Raw genomic sequence first — 14,128 nt, forward strand, 5'->3', positions numbered from 1 at the left:
TCATTGTTATTAAAATTTACTAAACAATTAAAACCAACATTTCATGTTCACGCGATTTTAATAACTTAATTGAAGCCGTTAACGGCTTCAACTTTAAAAAAATGCAGTCTACATGTACGATGTATCGACCACCTCTATGTCGTCTTTAGGAGTTATATGCAAGACATACTAATATATCTTCGGCCCGGAATGTCCAGATGGTTAAGGCACTCGACTCGTAATCCCCGGGTCACGGGTTCGTAATCCCGGTCCTACCAAACATGCTCACCCTTTCAACTCTGTCCCCCAGTGATACAGTGGTATATCTGTGGAGTTATACACTAAAAACCGGGTTTCGATACCCGTGGTAGGCAGAGCACAGATAGCCCATTGTGTAGCTTTGTGCTTAATTCAAAACAAACAAACAAACTAACATATCACTTTTCTCCTCGGTGCCACGTGATATTACACTGTTTTTTGTATTTACATAATTTCTTAGTCAACTTTTATATCACATCACACCAAATATCAGTCGCCTGATTTGATGGTTCTTCATCTCCTGTTTGTACATTTTATTATTTCTAGCAATTTCCTTACATTTGTAGCTATAATTTTTCAGAGTTCAGCTAAAATTATAGTTTCTTCCCATTACACTTTGTGTTTGTGTTGTTTTTACATGTTCTGCCATAGCCGAGTTTTGTATTTTATTATTTCTAATGTATCCTTTCTCTTCCTCTAATCTGTAGTTTAAATTTCTTCTTGTTTGATCAATATAAATATTCCAAGATTTACATTCTATTTTGTAAACCACAGTGACGTATTTAGCGAGGGGCTAGAGAGGGCTCAGCTTTAGAGTCCGTGATCTTAATGAAAGCCCATTGATAATTTCATTCTAGATATAGGAATCTCATATTTTCGGGTTAGAGATTCATTAAAAATTAGATTCATTTGAGTTGGACAAACACTCCAGAACCACTCTTAAATATCAGTTAATAGGACCTGATAATATGTTTGTTGTCGTGAATAAATGATGTATTTGTGAAAGGTATAATTGCATTGTTTTTCCGCATATTTTGTAGTCCTATTTTTTCGTGTACAACGGTTTACTTATTTATGCTGTATGTGAGTTTATAAGTTAACATAATTTCAAGCCATATATTTACGTTTAAAACTACATTGATACTAAGCCTAGCTTACACACAAAATAAAAAAAAAATTAGATTTTGACAGATTTATACTGAACTATTTTGATTGCATTACAAAATTTAACAGGATGTTGAGAGTCCAATTAAATGGGTCCCGGCGTGGCCAGGTGGTTAAGGCACTCGACTCATAATCTATAGGTCGCGGGTTCGAATCCCTGTCACACCAAACATGCTTGCCCTTTCAGCCGTGGGGGCGTTATAATGTGACGGCTAATTCCACTATTCGTTGGTAAAAGAGTAGCCTAAGAGTTAACGGTGGGTGGTGATGACTAGCTGCCTTCCTTCTGGTCTTACGCGGCTAAATTAGGGACGGCTAGCGCAGATAGCCCTCGTGTAGCTTTGCGCGAAATTCAAAACAAACCCAACCTATTTAATGGGATATCTTCAAACTACGCATGCTTCTCGAACATTTTAAATTTCAAGTTGTTGTAGTACATGAAGGGTGTTTAACACGGATAAAGCAGAGCTGTAAATCCCAGTCAGTTGTTTATATAGTGACTTGCCTTACAGTTATATTACTGGTCTTAAAGACATTTTGGCGAAGTTATATCAAGAATGACCAAAAAAACTTTACAAACAGCACAAATGTACACTAGCCTATTAATATGAATGTATAGACCCCCACTAGTTTAGTGGTAAATCTTTAGGCTCATGACTCTAAAAATCAGGTTTCAATACTCGTGGTGGATAGCGTACAGAAAAAAACAACATTGTGTAGCTTTGTGCGTAACAAAAATTAAACAAAAATAATTAATACATACACACATACACATATTTATAATGACTATATTACATTAGTTTTTCCCCCTTGATAGATGATAAACTTAACGACTGTGTTAACATGGAACTGGATGGAAGCAATGAGTTAGATGATATCCAGAAATCCTCATCGTTTCTTCTGGAACATTCTCGTCAGCCTCCTGACGGACACGAGTTTCCCCCACGATATAGTGAACTTCGTCATTCACCGACTGTGAGGTCTCCAAGCCTTGGAGGAGATTCTGGAGTGTTTCTCGACGATCAGTCTGGGGATTCATCACAAGGATCCGATCCCGTTTACCTAGGTGACTCCATCCAGTCCAGCAAAACTAACTGGATCACTGCTATTGAAACTATATCTAAATACGAAATAGAAAAGACAACAAACAGCAATAACATGAAACAAGAAGACCATCCAGTCCATTATGTGACAAGTCACCAAACGACAGATCGTTTCGAATCAACATCCATTCCTCCTGACCCTTTGCTCAATCTCAAAACAGATTCCATAGAATCAAACAAGTTTTCTATTTCAGAAGAAAAATCGTGCAACAGAACTCCAGAGAAATCAGCAGAAATTTCTTCCGGTGGAGAACTAAAATGTATAACTCGCACTACTAGTGGATCGCTACAAGACAAACCAGTTGATTTAAATAAGAAGCAAAATTTGACTGACCAAACAGGTAGGCCACTTTCGCTTGGTAGGAAAGACATAGAAATGAAACAAAAAAGTGAAGAAAATTTAAATCTTAAAAATTGTATTTACAAGAGGCTATTCAACCAGAATACGATCAGTGTTAAAGACCGCATTGCAATGTTTTCCCGAACTGAATCAGATACGAGTGCTGATTTTTCCGATGTCGCGCAGAAAACAATCCAATCTCGTGAGCAGCCAGATTTAAAGGAAAATAAAAATTATCCACAACTACATCTTTCCGACTCTCCATCCACGAACAGCACTAATGTAGAAAATCGAATGAAACGACCAAGTGAAAAATGTAATGTTGCTAATGTCGTTTCTCTCATTCCGAAAGAAGAGTTTCAGAAAAGAGACTCTAGTTCTCAAAATGAGGTATATTCAGAAATCCAGAGCTCCTATAATTCATCATCAGATTTGACCATTAATAAGCCAGTTTTTCATTCAAAAACTTGCAAATCGAACGTCTCTAACACAAAGAAAATCCCAAACGAAAGTGAGTTCTCCAGTGGAGTGGATACAGACCTTCAGTCGTCAAGTTACATTCGTCACTTAGGAGGAAAGAGCTCCAGCTGTAGTGAAATTAGCATGACAAATTCTCGTAGCCAAGAGGACTTGTTAACTCGGCCCAGTAATTGGAATTTGTTTTCTTTACTGCAAAAAACGTCTAAAACCAATACTTCTAAATTCAAAGGACTAGTCATTCCTGAGCGACCTATCAGTTCTAATGCTGCAGTAAACTCTTTGCCCACAATAGCTAGCAAAACTGGTAACGTAACTTCAAAACCAGAACCAGTAACACCATTAATTCATCGTCAGTTAAGAAAGGAAAGCATTGACCCACCGGGTAAAGCAAAGTCGTTACCAAGAGGTCTAAGTCTGGACTCAGAATATTCAGTTAAAACGCGGGATACACTAAATGGAACAAATAAGCAATCATTATTGTCGGATCCACCTTGGAAAAACTACAACCCTAGTCTTCCCAAATATTCCCCAGCTTTTAAGAGGAGATCTTTTCAGTTACCCCGATCAAATGTGACATCTGTTTCGCCAACTCCACCTTCTTCGTTGACCTCTCCTATGTCTCCTCTTCCTACCTCGCCTTCCAGCATAAGTAGCTCAAACACTTCTTCGTCAGTCGGTATCACTTCTCCTCCAACTGTTAAACAACAAAGCGTTTTCCAATTTTCCCTGTCCCACAGCAAACCTGTGACTCCAGTTCTTCCAGAGAAGCCCATAATGCCAACTGCTCCAGTGTTATCAGATAATGAAGGAAAAGATTATGAACAATCAATGGGATCTAACCCATCTCTGGATGGTGATATGAGAAAACCTACGAATTCTTTGATTCTAAAACAAACCAAGAATTTTCCATTTTCTAAGGCAACTTCATCTGTAGGAAACAACTTGTTTGAAAAAAATGACAGTTTTGGAAGCTTGGATCGTATAGCTACTAAAAACAGTTCCACATCTTGGGACAGAAAATATCAGCAAAACGGTTCATGTTCGTCTGCAGGTAGCAGCTCTTCTAACTCCTCAGAATTAAAACGTAACAAAAATCCACGAGATCAAACACAGACTTATAGTTCTGAAAGCACTGCATTATCTCTAACAAGTTTTAACATGCCAAGAAATAACTCTAAATTCGATTCTGAAGAAATAACGAATAAATATATGCCAGCAAGTTCGGAAATTCATGGAAAGTTTATGGCTAAACCAGTATGTATTGGCGAGTCTGAAACGTCACGGCAAGAACGACTTTCAGAACGAAAAGCCAGCATTGAAAGCCCTCTTCCTAACTACAAGAATATTCCTTCACTTCCACCAGCTGTCTTCCATAGACAGTTATTGGTAGGAGCTGAGAACAACAATAATACTCTCCAGCACAACAGTAACCAAAAGTGGTCAAACCAGTCTTTTCACAGTCGCTTTTCTTCTGACAATCTTGAGAGTGACGATGACTCTTTCTCGACTCTGAGTCAGAGGACAGAAGACTCAAGACATACAGCTGATGACTCTTTGTCTGATACGACCACAGATTCTGTAGATCATCCTGCAGATGCAGAATTCAAACCTCGCCGTCTTAGCCAGCAAAAGACTGTGTTACGTATGCGTCAAGAAAGCCCATCTGATGGTACCAAGAACTTCAGAGCTCTCGCTGAGCGGTGGGAACAGAAGTCATTTGATGGCAGTCAAGAAATATCTTCGCCTCCCATCCTCCCTTCTACCCACCCTCCAGTGGCGAAAAGGGATTCGCAGTCTAACCTATCTCAGAATTTTACCGTAAAACTCCCACCTTCTCTCATGCCAAAAGTAACAGATAGGCAGCCATCTTCGAGAAGAAACAGTGTTTCAAGTCAGATTTTCAACAACAGTTCAGTGAGTGAAGTTAAGATGAGGGAAAAAAGGCCATCAGGCCCTAGACCAACATCCTTAATAGAGGAAGGAGAAAAGAAAAAAAATGGTAATCTGTGGCATAAACACTCTAAATCTATCACAAGTAAAGAAACAGCGGAAAGTTTTAATCGTAGTGGAAAGTTAACGGCCTCCAGAGAACTCATCAGTAGAAGTCGTGAGTCCTTGGATCTTTTGTGTACCAAAAACAGGCCGTATATATCGTCTTCTACAAGATCTATGAGTGTAAGCGATATCTGTAAAAATTTCGAAAACAAAGCAACTAATAAAGAAGCATCCTTGTTGCCAAAATCTAAGTTTGTTGGTCGAAATTCTTTTGACAGCCGCTCTAGCTTAGACATTCGGTCTGTGGGACTTGGAATGTCTAATGGGAATTCTGATTTGATTTTTCATCATCGTGGCCATAAAATTTTCAATGATTCGGACTCAGCTTTAAAATCCGAAAGTCACTATCGCTCTGAAAATCACGCAAGCTCAAGCTGTCATCCTGACAAGTTCAATAAGATAGTCAACTCGTCAGATAATAATGAAACATCTAATCTCAACAACACAGACATAAAATATGGCCACTGTAGGATTCTTGGTAAAGCCCAGTTAAATAGTCCTCGAACTAATGAAGATCACCAAACTTTGAGTTTACAATCTGACGGTCGTGATAAAAATTTCGATCCATGTTATAAATCGAGTTTTGGAATAACAGGAGCTCCAACAAGATCTCACAGTCGTTGGTCATGCGATGATGATAAATCTATTGCAACAGCGAAATCTGTCAGTGAAAGGTCATCTAACCGTACAAATCTCTCTCTGACATCTAAACCTGATTTGGAACTGAATGATCAATATTCTAACCCAACTTCCAAGAGAAGCATCATGAACTCGAACCAAGAAGGAAGGGACATGTTAAATGTAGGAACTGAACACAAACGTTTCTTCTCGATCGATTCGTCTCCAAGTGAGTCAGGGAAAAATATGCACCCACAGTACCAATCAAATACATCTTTAACCTCTGGTTCACTGGATCGTTATGGGTCGAAGACACATGAAATATCTTTGTCTGAGGCTACCTCTTCCCAAGAACGCCAAAAACTTCTTGAAGAAGCTATCCAAACCCTTAAGGATGAAGCAACAGAAGGCAAACAAGAAGTAGATGTTGTGACTATTCAGAGAGAACTACAAGCTGGAAGTATTGGGATAACCCTTGCTGGAGGGGCCGACTATGAAGTTAAAGAAATTACGGTAAATTTTTTTGTATTATTTAACTGTTTGAAGCAACTCATTATAGAAAATCATAGTATTTATAATGAAACAGAGAAAAAAAAAAACGAATGATAAATTTTGTAGTATCACTTGACTAGCTTTATTTCTAAATAGTAGCACACTTATATCAGTTTTTATTATATCAAACTCGTCTTTAAAAACTACTGAAACAGTTTTTGATTTTATGGCAGATTTTATTTTAATGTTGTTTAGACTGTTACAGAACATTACTTATTAATTAACCGTTATCAGGAAGAAAGATTTAAACTACAATGTCTATATTGCATTATTATTGGATTAAAGCTACCATGTCTATATTACATTATTATTGGATTAAAGCTACCATGTCTATATTACATTATTATTGGATTAAAGCTACCATGTCTATATAACATTATTATTGGATTTAAACTACCATGTCTATATTACATTATTATTGGATTTAAACTACCTAAAGGTCAGTAGGGTTTTGCTTCTTTTGAAAAAGTAGAAGAGTTTGCTTCACTGATAGTTAGCCTCTTTTTCAGCTTTACAACTTATTTTGAATATACTGGGGATCCAAAGTAATTTGTAAACTTGAAAACGAGGCTAAGTTACCAGTGAAGTAGACTCAATCCTTCAAAAGTAACAAAACGCTGCTGATCTTTTAGTCTTAATTTTAGGTAAGTGAATTCTACTGAAACAGTTTCTTTCCCATCTCCTTCGATTTGTATTAACTTGAAAGGAAATCCAAATTTTTCATTTTATTTATGTTCTTTTCTTCCTTTCTCTCTTCTGTGAATATTTATTGTTATTGAGAGGTAAATTTTATGATTAGAAATATCATCCAGCTCATTGCTATTGTGTCGCCATCTGTTGACATATGGTTGTATTTCGTTCACATCGATATATGACACAATTAGAAACAGGCTACTATCTTCAAATCAATACTCAAACATTAATTTATGAAACAAATACACATCTTCTCATGTCGAAACGTTGTTCTGTACTTTATTTTAATTAAAGTTTTAATACCTATACCAGCTGTCTTGAGAGTACAATTTTATTTCAAGTGGGTTTCTCGTCATCACGAATTACACCATCATTCTCTAAATTGACAATATGGTTTAAACCCACACGTGTCTTGTAGTGTTACTTTACTAAACACCTTTCATTCGCAGGTACATAAGATTATAGCAGGCAGCTTAGCAGACAAAAATGGAAACGTCAAGAAAGGAGATCGGGTCTTGTCTATTAATGGATGTAGTCTGAAAGGTTTGACTCACCAGGAGACACTAGATATCCTGAAAACTCCACGGAGCAAAGTTGTCTTAGTCCTTGCAAGATCACGCTCGAAATATTCAGAACCAAAAAGTCCTCACGTAACTCACCATTTAACAAATGGTTTCCATATCGTTCCAGAAGAGAGGAAACAAGAAAAAACAAAGGTTCAGACAGGTAAAGAAACATTACATTTTAAACAGTAACGACAAGTGTGAATGTATTAGTGTCTAATTAATTGTATAACCTTGTCACAGCCTCGTGATTAGGGTACTCGTGAGCTGTTTGAGGATCCCATCCTCAAACATGCCCCACGTTTCAGCCCGTGGGAATATTCTAATATTGATAAAGAGTAGCCCAAAAATTGGCGGGGAATGATGTTGACTAGCTTGCCCATGCCTGTAGTCTATCAGTGGTATGTTAGGGACGGCTACCGAAGATATTTCTTAAGTAACTTTGCGTGAAAATAATCCAATAATTGTATTCTTTATATCAGAATAATTAGTTCCTGTGAAAAGTACCACAGTAACTTTAATAGAAACTGTATATTCAAAGAGAAGTGTTAACAGACTGTTGCGATTTGTTTTTGTTTGGAACTTTTTCGGAATCATGTGGATATAAAAAGCCAATATTTCTGTTGCATTTCTGTGTTTTTGATCTTCAGAAGAAAATAATTGCACATTAGTTTGTTTGTAGTTAAGCACAAAGGGCTATCTGTGCTCAGCCCACTACCAGTATTAAACTCGATTACTAGTGTTGTAAGTTTGCTAACATATCGATGTGCTATTGGAGCCTCTACAGTAATGTTCTATAAAATGTAAGAGAACCATTTCAGAATATTACTGTTTTAAATAGTTTCATAACTACTAGTAAAAAATCTAATAACGAAAAAAAAAAACAAACAACACAGAAAGCTATCTTTGAATAAGACTAGTTTCACCAGAGGATATTTAGGGCTTTGTCTATTTAAAGGGGGCCCAGCATGGCCAAGCGTGTTAAGGGGTGCGACTCGTAATCTGAGGGTCGCGGGTTCGCATCCCCGTCGCGCCAAACATGCTCGCCCTTTCAGCCGTGGGGGCGTTATAATGTGACGGTCGATCTCACTATTCGTTGGTAAAAGAGTAGCCCAAGAGTTGGCGGTGGGTGGTGATGATTAGCTGTCTTCCCTCTAGTCTTACACTGCTAAATTATGGACGGCTAGCACAGATAGCCCTCGAGTAGCTTTGTGCGAAATTACAAAACAAACAAACAAACTATTTAAAGGTATACTCAGACGTTTTATGATTTTTGAATTTTAAAGCTTTCGATAATAAATAAACTTGGTATTCGAAAAATTATTTAATCTTGAACACAGACTTCGAGGTTAACCTTTGTTCGGAATACTAAGTTTATTTGTTATATCCACTATTGTGGCTGTATAATGTGAAGAACTGAACAGTGACCAATGACACGTCTTATTCTCTTCATCTATCCAGTGTATAAGTGTTTTCTCATACTGACTACAAATCACGTTCACACCAACAGTAGGTTTGAAAGCTTTGAATATTTGTTTGGCATTTTGGAAAAAAAAAAATCTGAATATTTTAACCAAAATTTTCAAATGAGCTTTTTTACTTTGAAAATAGTGCAACTTTAAAAATATGCTCGTGTTAGTAAAACAAAATGTAATAACTTTTATTACATAATAGAATAACTACACTTCAGAATACTAGTTTTGTTGAGATACATCATAATTCTAGAACTGTGGCCACTTTAAAATATAATCCAGTTTTTTTATTCACCTCTGTAGCAGAGCCACCAACATCTTCAAAAGGACGAATTATCACTGTTGAACTACGGAAAGATAAAACAGGAATAGGCTTTAGCTTAGATGGAGGAAAGGACTCGCCTGTTGGAGATCGCCCTCTAACGATAAAAAAACTATTTAAAGGTAAGTACTCATCAAATTTATACTTTCGTATCAGAGTCTAGTTCAAAAGTATTTAGTTTGCATACTTTTTAATATCTTACAAGCACAACTTAACTGCAGAATGATTCATCAAAGTCAGCAAACATCAGACGAAAAAATTAAAATATTTCTGACATAATTATTTCCGATTTATTTTGTTTCGTAATATTATTAAGTTTGCATTTTCCTGGGTACTTTTTAAATTTCGTAGTTTCGTTTTGAGTTGGGCCCGGCATGGCCAAACGTGTTAAGGCGTGCGATTCGTAATCTGAGAGTCGCGGGTTCTCATCCCCATCGCGCCAAACATGCTCGCCCTTTCAGGCGTGGGGGCGTTATAATGTGACGGCGATCAATCTTACTATTCGTTGGTAAAAGAGTAGCCCATGAGTTGGCGGTGGGTGGTGATGACTAGTTGCCCTCCCTCTGGTCTTACAGTGCAAAATTAGAGATGGCTAGCACAGATAGCCCTCGAGTAGCTTTGTGCAAAATTCAAAAACAAACAAACAATCGTTTTGAGTTTACTTATTGTAAAAGCTGTAAATTGTAATAAAATATTTCCACAGTCCAGTTAATTTTTAAATCGATGAACATGTTTAAGTTTGAGGTCGTCTTTCGGTTTCACCCTCAGTTACACACTTTCCGCATGTGTGTTTTCTTATAGCAAATCTACATCGGGCTAATTACTGAGTCCACCGAGGGGAATCGAACCCCCGCTTTTAGCGTTGTAAATCTGCAGACTTACTGCTGTACTAGCGTAGACTACACAATTTCTACCCGAAGAAAAGTAGTAAATAAAAATAACCGATTAGTTAAATGAAATCTGTTTACAGTGTCACAATTTATTTCTAGTAATGTTTATAATACTTAATTTTCTTACTTTCAGATTGCAATATTTTAACGTTTTGTAATCTTTCATGGAAGTTTGCAACATCAAAAACTTTTGACTTTTACTATCCTAGTTATAGAACTTGAAGGAATTATATTTCCTAATTATTTATATTTCTTTCTTTTTCGTTTTATTTGTAAGGTGGCAGTGCTGACAGAGTAGGTCTGTTGAAAGCTGGGGACGAGATTGTTTCCATGAACAACCAGACAGTAACCAACATGACTAGGACTGAGGCTTGGAATTTCATGAAAAAGCTACCAGAAGGACAAGTTTTTATATCTGTAAAACAGTGTAGTTGAAGAAACAACCGTTGATTATAGTCATAGAACAGTGTAATTAAAAAAGCTTATAAGACGAATAGTTTTCTGTAAGTGTTACTAAATGTATCACATGCACGCTTTTCTACTTAAGAAATGTAGTTGGATAACTGTGATACACAAACGTAGAATATATATTTTTTTAATTTCAGTTATTTTACGTATAAACCAACTTTGTGGAATATATAAAGAGAAACTCCAATATCCAACAGTGAATTGGAAAAAGTCAACTTTTTGTAATGGGTGGTAAACTTGCTCCTGAATTTTGTAGCATGTCTTTAAACCTACAAATATTATGGGATCCTACATATTAGATCAGTTTTGACCATTCGAGTGACAAGAGAAACTATACGAACAACATTATGTTTGGTTGTTATAAAGAAGGTAATAAATGTTTATATACATCTAGAAATATCGTTATAACAGTAACGACACTCAAGTGATGTAAAAGTGTTTTTTTTATGTGACTTACTTTTCTTTATACTTTGCAAATGAAAACAATAATGAAGGTGTATTTGTACGTTAAATAAAAAGATTGTATTTATCGCCCGTGATAGGTTATGTAAACTACGTATGCTTGAGGGAGTTTTTGTTGAAAGATGGTGGCTTATGTAGACCATAGAGATAAAACTCACTATTTATAAATAGGCTGTATCGTCATAATAATGTGTTTTATTTTCAAAGCTCTGTCGTGAGCTACCACAAACGTATGTTCATGGTAATAAACATGAAATGGTATCATATTGGATATGATATATATCGTAGGTCAGGGGCCTCGGTAAGTATTTTGTGTGCCATTAACAATATGTTTTCGTATCTTATATCGCTGTTGGGTAGGTTCTAAACTAAACGAGTGAAGTGTTCATATTTGTGTTCTGTTTTCTGTACTTTGTATCCTTACGATATAATTTTAAAATCTCTTTAATTAAGTACTTATTTCGTTATATTTAAGTGAGGCATAATTAAAACTGGGTCACTGCCAAGCAGTAAAAACGAATAAAAAAGTTAACACTTGTTAATTATATATGTATGTTCAGTAGTAACTTCTGTTAGGCCTCATTCCAGAAATGTTAATACGAGCTACTAAGTTATAGATGTTATTTGCCAGAAAGAAGATAATAAACATTAACTTATTTCAAAATATGCAGATATTTTTGTAGTATAGGGAAATTAAAAACGTGTACTGTAGTTATACAAGTTGTGCTAGTGATGTGATAAAAATATAAACTATTAAAGAAATAAAATAAAGTTATTAAACATTCTTGATAAAGAAAAAAAAAAACATCACACTGTGAAAGTAAAAATAACAACCAGGCCGTTTTTGCATTAAATTTTAAAATAAATTGTTTGTGCATATTTTTATGTTTGTTGAAGTTATGTAACAATGTATGATGTCCGAAATTGTTTCAGTTGTATAAGTTTTAATCCGTTTATATGTATTCCATTCGTACAGCCAAAGTTACAATTTCTAAAATATAATTTCAAAGCCCGTTAATATATTGCTGCCATCAGTGGCACAGCGATATGTTTGCGGATATACCATGTTAGAATCCAGGTTTCGATACCTGTGGTGGGCATAGCACAGATAGCCCATTGTATAGCTGTGTGCTTAACTACAAAGAAACAATAAATTGCTAAATTAGGTAGTGACTTGTAAACATAAATACTTCGAACTATAGCTGTTTGATAACGCTCCTAATCCTGTCCGTAGATGTCGCTGTTCTCATATTTTATTCTACTGAGTGAAATTTTTGTATACACGGTTTTATGAAATTTTCATTGTTTTGTGTAGAAATAGCACATCTTTTACTTTAAACGTATATAAAATAAAGAGCCAAGAAATCTGTTGCTTTAAGGGTTTTTCATTTTAATATTTTTAAACGGTTACTTTGAGCGAACATTTTATTTTCACTTCATTTTCTACTGCTTGTTGGCAGGTCATGGTGCTGTGATATACATATACATGGGTGTTTGAAACACAGAAACGTGTGTGTAACTAACTGGTAATATTGATTTGTAAAGGGTGGTGTTCATAAGACTGGTAATGATATAAAAATATAAGTAAAATTACATAAGGCGCTAGAAGCTCGTCTTATGAATTGTGTATATACAGTTTCACCGTTAGTAACACACAGTGCATGTATTAATTATTTAAGGGTTCGCCGGTGTTTGTCATTGGTGGTGGAAAGTTAGTTCATTTACAGTAATACCTAAACTCGGCTGTTTCACTTGATTTAAAAAATTCATGCCTTTAATGTAACACTTTTATTACTTTATTTGTACTACATGTTGGCCTGTTTATATGTTTTATATTTTTCAGATATTGAAATGTAAATTTGTAATCGGTTTAAACATACATACCTCCTTGCTGGGGCTTAATGTTTACGCCGAAGCCATGAAATCTAAATAAATTCGTTTCTACACAGAAAAATTGCAAGAGTCAGTCATTTTCAACTATGTGTTCACATCTACATATATATAAATATATTCGATATTTCAACATACAAGTCTTTACATATTTCCTGCTTTGATTACCCAGTTTTCTTGTTTGTTCATTTAGTGTTACTTTTTATCTTCATCCATCGATTCAAAGAGTGTGTATCGATAAAAAATAAATAAAATTACCTCAACAGAAAGTAGGACCACGGAATTATCCAATCATTAATAAGTAGTGCGATGTGTTTATTAAAATGAATAATTATTTTGAAGGTACATTATAAATAAGTCATTCAAATACCTAAGTAAGTTACATTTTATTATATAAATCTTTCATTCGCGTATATTTTAATATCGAACAAATTGTATGATGAAGCCAAGCAGTCAGAGGGTAATTTAAATTTTGACCGCAGGGATCTGATTCAGTCTAGAAGCAGGTATCCTACGACTAGGGCAAACTGAATGTGATGCTAACGGTCTCCTGCTTTGGTCAGGTGCCCATTAAAGGGAGTTAATTACACACACACATGTATATAATTATATAATAACGGTTATTACAAATAATTGATACTAATAATTATTTATACATAAAAAAATACAAACTCACAATCAATATTCAGTCTTCTATCTATCGACAGTTTAGTCCACTAGGCGCAAATTACTTTTATGTTGATACATAGATACGCTTCACTTTAGGGGAATGTTAGCTAGCTTCTTGTTTCATTTAACGTGATTTACAAACTTTTCACAGAACGTCCGAAGTTAACTCTCTGAAGATGAACAGTTTGTAATGTTCGAAATCTACGAACGTTTCTAGTCAAATTCTTTAGTTTCCGATGAATTAGCGTTAATTACAAGTATAGCTTCCGAGGTTTATAGTATACTGACTGTATCTGGCCAATAAATATTCTGTCCCTTGGCGTATTGTGATGTTCTGCTTTTAGAAATCAATCACTTAAGATTCTCAAA

General features: G+C 35.5%; 1 protein-coding gene across 2 annotated transcripts in view; it reads left to right on the plus strand.

Moving 5' to 3' along the window:
- LOC143241118 (uncharacterized) overlaps positions 1–13,154 on the plus strand; it is a 121,682-nt gene extending 108,528 nt beyond the window's left edge. For both annotated transcript variants that reach the window (XM_076484709.1, XM_076484710.1), the window contains 4 exons: positions 2,000–6,291; positions 7,473–7,749; positions 9,362–9,502; positions 10,548–13,154. In XM_076484709.1, coding sequence (XP_076340824.1) covers positions 2,000–6,291; positions 7,473–7,749; positions 9,362–9,502; positions 10,548–10,705 — 4,868 coding nt within the window. In that variant the 3' untranslated portion in view covers positions 10,706–13,154. The remainder of the gene's footprint in view (positions 1–1,999; positions 6,292–7,472; positions 7,750–9,361; positions 9,503–10,547) is intronic.
- The last annotated feature ends 974 nt before the right edge of the window (positions 13,155–14,128 follow it).

Source organism: Tachypleus tridentatus, chromosome 13 (assembly GCF_004210375.1).
Source record: "Tachypleus tridentatus isolate NWPU-2018 chromosome 13, ASM421037v1, whole genome shotgun sequence".
Classification (NCBI taxonomy): Eukaryota; Metazoa; Arthropoda; class Merostomata; order Xiphosura; family Limulidae; genus Tachypleus; species Tachypleus tridentatus.